Source organism: Euwallacea similis, chromosome 20 (genome assembly GCF_039881205.1).
Source record: "Euwallacea similis isolate ESF13 chromosome 20, ESF131.1, whole genome shotgun sequence".
Classification (NCBI taxonomy): domain Eukaryota; kingdom Metazoa; phylum Arthropoda; class Insecta; order Coleoptera; family Curculionidae; genus Euwallacea; species Euwallacea similis.
The window spans coordinates 719,164-725,491 of NC_089628.1; the positions used below are offsets into that span (position 1 = coordinate 719,164).

The 6,328-nt window shown below is 37.8% G+C and overlaps 1 protein-coding gene across 2 annotated transcripts; it reads right to left on the bottom strand.

Annotated features, from left to right (window-relative positions):
• Positions 1-2,015: 2,015 nt before the first annotated feature.
• On the bottom strand, positions 2,016-5,797 carry LOC136415484 (inosine-5'-monophosphate dehydrogenase-like). 2 transcript variants are annotated; one of them, XM_066400068.1, is made up of 9 exons: positions 5,640-5,797; positions 5,534-5,582; positions 5,381-5,482; positions 4,176-4,654; positions 3,939-4,123; positions 3,650-3,889; positions 3,442-3,598; positions 3,249-3,392; positions 2,016-2,199 (listed from the first exon to the last, which is right to left on the bottom strand). In XM_066400068.1, the coding sequence occupies exons 1-9, from the start codon at positions 5,735-5,737 to the stop codon at positions 2,094-2,096; spliced, it is 1,560 nt and encodes a 519-aa protein (XP_066256165.1). In that variant the 5' UTR covers positions 5,738-5,797; the 3' UTR covers positions 2,016-2,093. The 2 variants fall into 2 exon arrangements, with proteins under 2 accessions (XP_066256165.1, XP_066256166.1); XM_066400069.1 differs by lacking the exon at positions 5,534-5,582 and having other exon boundaries at positions 5,640-5,794.
• Between the last annotated feature and the right edge of the window lie 531 nt (positions 5,798-6,328).

Genomic DNA, 6,328 nt, shown 5'->3' on the forward strand with positions numbered 1-6,328 from the left:
AGTATAAATTTTACTTTATGACTCGGAGATGGCAGGTTTACTACTGGGAAGGAGCTTGTGGTAACGGCCTGAGTGACCAATATTAAAGACCTAATTTTGTACTAAATTGTTTCTCAAGTTAAGACATTTTTGCTACATCGCTTTTCTCACTCCCCGAAGAAGTCGTATCGTGCTTGACAACATCTAAGACCTTCACAGACAAATTTAAAAATGTGAAGCTCCTCAAATGCACTTCAACTAGAAACTTTTCACGGAAATATCAATATACCCTGAAAGTTATTTCTAGGTAGTTTAACTTCAGGAGATAAAGTGTGGCGGTTGTTTAAAAGTTTTATTATTCTCAGAGTTTTACCGCCTTCACAGATGACTTTCACAAGTTATGATAGTTATGTTTCTACCTTTCGGTTTTTATTCAATGTAATCTAACTTACGCTCGCAGGAAACAAAGGCTGGAACCCTATTTAACAACTTGTATCGAGTTACTTTATTACCGCACTTTATTATCTTAAATCGACCGTTTTTTATGAGAACGGGATAGAAACAGAAACCTCTATTTTCTCCTCGATTGGACTCAAACTTCCTATTTAAATAGAACCATGAAATCTGGGTAATTGAGAAAGCAAACACTGGAATAAGGACGTACATGTCCATGCAAAGAGGACGGCCAGGATCGTTTAAGAGTTCCGCAAACATTCTGGGGAAACACATTCCCTCCTTGTTTGTGTTTCCATTACTATTAATTAATCGGTCCTCTTTTAGCTGAATTTGTTTTACTTCATCACGTTTCATTTCTTGCCGAGAGAGGATTTACTTGTTTGCTCAGCACTCGTCAAAGGCGAGATTTCTACCAAAGCGTATATGACGGATTAATGGGGAAATAGTGTTTTTCAAAAGCAGTTTGAAAATAGTATTTTTATACTAAGACTTTTTATGAAGCTTCATCCAGTTACACTTTAAAGCTTTTTCATTTCAATTAAGTATTCTAAAAGCTCACTCTAGTAACGTGCCAGTATCTCCAAATACGTTGAAAAGTATACTGAATGATTTAAGATTGAGATCTTCGGGTACTGAAAAATTCACGATGTTACGCTTAAATCACCTCGATTTAGTGAAAAAAGAGAGGCCAGGTCGGATTTTCTGAAATTAACGTATTTTGGCGCAATAAAAAAAACTATTCACAACTGACGCTGTCGTTCGATCAGTGCACTTTAAAAATAAAACATCCACAAATGAAGGTCAGTTGTGAGAGATTTAGTGTGTGAGTATAAAAGTGATTTCGAAGAATTGACCTTAACATTCACTTTAAGGCAACCGGGAGAGTTATTTTGGTGGAAATTACCTGCATGTTTCACCTACCAACTGACGATATCCACCGCATATACCGCTGGTTTTTACACAGCTTTCCTACACAAACAAAGGAAAACCAATTACCCCTAAAGTGAATTTTATTTGCGTTTAAACTTAACAACATCTGCAGGAAATTAGCGGCGGTGTTAAAAGACAGCCAGTTCGAACTTTCCATTGCCCTGACGGCGTTGTGTACTATCACGGAATCTTTGTTACATTCTCAGGTTTAATAGCGAGCGAGCTAAATTGCCCCGTGTAAATAAGTTACGTGGTTCGCTTTATTCTTTGTCCGATTAACCTTTCAGACGTCATGAAATGCGAATCGACAAGTGAAGGGCTTTTGCAATATCACTGAGTGCCCCTGGTGTTGCAAAAATGGCGAGAAGCCATTATAAATCATTGGGCTCCACAGGTAAAACTGTGAAATATAAACATGTTTTCCAGGGAGTATAAAGCGAGGCATCTCCAAAGGCCCATACATTCTTTATTCCTTTGGAGATTTATAGATAGGAGTCTCTGCGTTGGACAGAAGACTAATGCAACACCTGGGCTGCTCTGCTAGTGCAAAGGGCTGCTTTGCTCCTGTTCCTTTCCTATAAATTTGTTATGATTTTATAAGTGTGCGTTTAGTGGAAAGTTTGCAAGTTGAGACTGTAATAAATCTAAAGTTCGGTAACTCTTTTATATTAGAAAATGAAGGTTATAAATTGCCTTACAAATAGTTGTAATAATACTGCAGTTATGAGTCAAAATAAAGTTTTTTCGTACGAGAACAGGCTGTGCACGCTTCCTTCCTGTTGGGCAGAGAAAGAGCGCAGTTCAAAGCGGAGCTCTTCTGAGTATGTCATTTTTCTGAAATAGCATGAAATTACCTGCGATTTTTTCTCAGAAAACACAATAAATAGTTCTATTTTCGGAGGAAGGAACGGAGACTAATGCCAGGTTTGAGGATTAAAACTTCGATGAAAACCACACTGTATCAGAGCGATTGAGGCAATGAGTTTTCTAACCAACGTTAAATAAATATTACGAGTACTTGTAAATGCGGATACTTAATTGCATCATTTACCATCAATTTAGCGAAAATATCAGACAAGCTTCACTGAAGACATAATCTTCATGTTTTGGATACAGGTGTCTGGAAAATGTCAACGGGTTGTATAAACTCTAACTTTTCTTCAAACAAAAGTTACATTATCTGCGAAATGCATCCCTTAGGCCTAGAAAATGATCTTTATTGCCAAGTTTTGAGGAAAATTGTGAAACTAATAGAGCAGTTAGGATTCTGTGTACACCTGCCACTCTGCCACTGCCATTGGAAATATATTACTTGAAAGTCTAGAAAATTATGAATTGTCGACCTTAATAATAGTGCAAACAGAAATTTTAGATTCTGGCTGCAAAACTATAAATATGAATGATTATTTGTTGAGTTGCATTGTCGACACTTTTGAGGAGAATTTGTGAACTAATAATGCAGTTAGAGATAATGGATTCTATGCAGAACTTTAAATAGGAAATACACTGGAAATTGGAATGATACTCTGTGAAATGTTAATGTCATGCTACATTATTACAAAATCTAAACGATTCTCTATGAATTATCAAGTTTTGAGGCGAATTTGGAAATTAATAATTCAAATACGGAAGCGATACAACTAGAGTCAACGTGTTTTGCTATAGGGACTTTCCTGTGAAGCCTCTCACGGCAAACAGCCACAGTCAGTAATATACGTGTTCGACAATTAAGCCCCCCGATACACCTCCTGATACAACGTGATTCCAAATCGATTATCCCCAATTTAAGCACACTCACGAGCGCATAAAGCTGTTCCTTCCCTCTAACTAATGGCCGCCTTATCTCTGGAAACTACATTAATTTGTCCCCGTCCTTATCTTACCTAAGTTGTTTCAGAGATTTAGCGCCTATATCCTGACATCCATGTTTTATTCCGGTTATCAGATAAGGGACGTAGGTCAGGACTGACCCTTTATCGACGATGCTTCCGCTTACGCCTTGGGCCACTTTCAATTGGTCACCCTCACTTAAATCACAATTAGTTTTCGTTTCTTAAATAAAAGGAGATTTCTCACCAATGGAAGTATCTGCTCATGGCAGACCCCATGGTGTCCTTGCTGGTCATTGCTTCAATACTGCCCATGCCTCGATACTTCTTAAGACGAACGCCTTCATCATAGAAATACTCTCCAGGTGCCTCAGCAGTTCCTGCTAACATCGATCCCATCATAACTACAAAGATTACTGCATGAAAAATGTTCCTAAGAAATTGTTGCTCATTACCAGTGGAGGCTCCTAGAGCTAGAGCTTTAATAATGCCACCGCTAGAGGATACTCCCCCATCTGCAATAACAGGAACTCCAAATGTTCGAGCATATTCGGCCACCCTATATACTGCTGTGGCCTGCGGCCTGCCGACAGCCATTACCTCCTGGGTGATGCAAATGCTACCACTGCCCATGCCTACCCTCAAAGCATCTGCTCCTGCTTCTATCAAGTTTTGAGCTTGTTTCTTGGTGACAACTGAAATAAATGTTTTTTAGCTGATGGTAGGAGTTGAAGAAAAACGTACCATTTCCTGCAACAACCTCAACATGAGGGTAGGTCCTCTTAATGTGCTTGATCATATTTATTTGGTAGATTGAATTGCCTTGTGAAGAATCTAGAACAATCACATCAACTCCTGCTTGTACTAACAAGGATAGACGGTGTTTGTCCTCTTCTCTAGTTCCTATAGCTGCTCCCACTATCAACTGCCTGAAAATAATCTTTTAGTGATGATTTAGTGACTATCTAGGGATCTTCCAACTTATTGTCGTCCTTTGAAGCAATAGGAAAATTTTTAGCTTTATTCAAATCAGTCCTAGCTATCAGTGCTACTAAAGCTCCCTTAGAGTCCACAATAGGCAATTTCCCCTTCTTACTCTTCTGCAATATTTCATTTGCAGTGGTGAGGGTCACATCTGAAGGGGCAGTCACGAGGTTGTCCAATGTGGTCATGACATCCTCAAGTTTACTTTCAAGCATGTCAGAGTTTTCAAGAAAGTCGATATCTCGCGAAGTAACCATTCCAATGAGTTTCCCTCCAAGAAGTCCCGTATCAGTTATGGGAATACCGCAGAATCCATGTTTTTTTTTAATTTCTACTACGTCTAGGACGGTGTTTTTAGGACCTAAGACAATGGGGTCTCTGATGAAGCCATGTTTGTATTTTTTGGCTTTTTGAACTTCGTTGGCTTGGTGCTCAGGGAGGCAGTTGTGGTGAATGATGCCTATGCCTCCACAAAGCTATGAATAAAATGAATTTCTTAAAAAAATAGAGACGGTACAACGCTCGAGAATCGAAACGATAACAGTGGAATTTTAGAACATGTTTAATATCAAATATCTCCTTTCACGTCTAGACAAAATGTTTCTAAAAGCACATGTGCTTTCACATTGGCGCACGTGTTATTTACCAAGTTTTTTGCCTCCAACTTCAAACCTTTTAGGTCCATTAAAAGCAAATTTTCACAAATGAAAATTACGTGCTAATGATAATGTCTGAATATAGGAAGAAAAAAAAAACAACAATACAGACAAGCTGAGAGAATTAAAACTCTTTTCTAAACATTAATCGAGGATTTTTCGAAACAAACACTTGACGAGCATTACGCTCTTCTCTCTTAGCAGAAGATTTTAAGAGTAAGAAGTGACTTTAAATTAATAAATTACTTCTGGCACTGTTTGAGACGTAATGAAAAATAAAAAATGGCCAAGAGTTATTTGAGTGACTATTAATAAAAATTGAATCAGGGTAATGAACAAATATAAACTTTAAAACCTAAAAAGTTTTTGCAAATAATTAATCACAAAATTCTTATATATTCTAATATGACCTGCTGAGATACATCTGCTGTAATTTGATAAGAACGTCTTGTTATACAGGGCCTTTGACCTTTTAAACTCAGTTCTTCTGACGCTTATAATCTTAATTTCACGAAACATTCGTGTATAAACTGAAAGAAAACTTACAGATAAAGCTATGGCCATATCAGCTTCTGTCACCGTGTCCATAGGAGAGGACACTAAGGGGGTTTTAAGCCATATTTTCTTGGTCAGCTGACATGTTAAATCCTGAGGAATATTAGTGTTATAATGTTGAAATAAATAATGACCTAAACTTACAACTTCTTGAGGGGGAAAATCAATATATCCAGGAAGTATTATAAAGTCGCTAGATAATTCATGTTTCTATGAATAATTTAGTTGCATATTGGATTGGAAATCTTACTTGTAGGTGAGGCCGTTGCCTGAATCTATCATGGTTTTCGCAGAAACTCCATCTTTCCATTCTTCATGGTTACTTCTGCGTCCATTAACCATAGGCATTTTCTTTTCAGTTATGATGGCAAACACGTGTTTTTCGTCTTAAGATCTGTTGACTAAATTTGTTAAGATGCCGGTGCTGTCTGCTCGAAACATGCCGTTCAACTAAAAATTGTTTGTTCACAACTCTAATCGTCCGATAAAATTGTTTGTCTTTACCAGGGCATCTCGCTATGTACTTCATCATTTTATTGACAGGAAATTCACACCACCCGACATTCGTGGCTTTATAGACATAATAAAAACAAACCACAGCCTCCGATCTTCCCTCCATTTACGTGGCCATGAATCCACTCCATCCTATTGCTTTTGACGTTTATTTTCCATTAAATTTCCGCGTTAAAAATCCACGTTCGGGACGAAATGCGGTAAATTCTCAAACCGCAAAACACTCAACGTACACACGTGGAACTGATACTTTGCAGGTAAATCTCCCGAAGAGCAAATCAGGTCAAATAACTTTTCAAGTTCGACGTAGGTAAACGGAAACAGCCTTCGGTTATTAATTTCAATATTGGCTTTGATGGTTTTTGCATTAAACTTATGAGGAGTTTGTGAAGTATGAAATTCTGAGGTTTCAGAGATGTAAATAGA

Coding starts and splice junctions, on each gene's coding strand:
- LOC136415484 (XM_066400068.1), bottom strand. CDS start 5,737: ATGCCTATGGTTAATGGACGCAGAAGTAACCATGAAGAATGGAAAGAT. Junction 4,655..5,380: donor ATATGGCCATAGCTTTATCT/GTAAGTTTTCTT, acceptor TTTTATTCATAG/CTTTGTGGAGGCATAGGCAT. Junction 3,599..3,649: donor AGCTCTAGGAGCCTCCACTG/GTAATGAGCAAC, acceptor TAATCTTTGTAG/TTATGATGGGATCGATGTTA.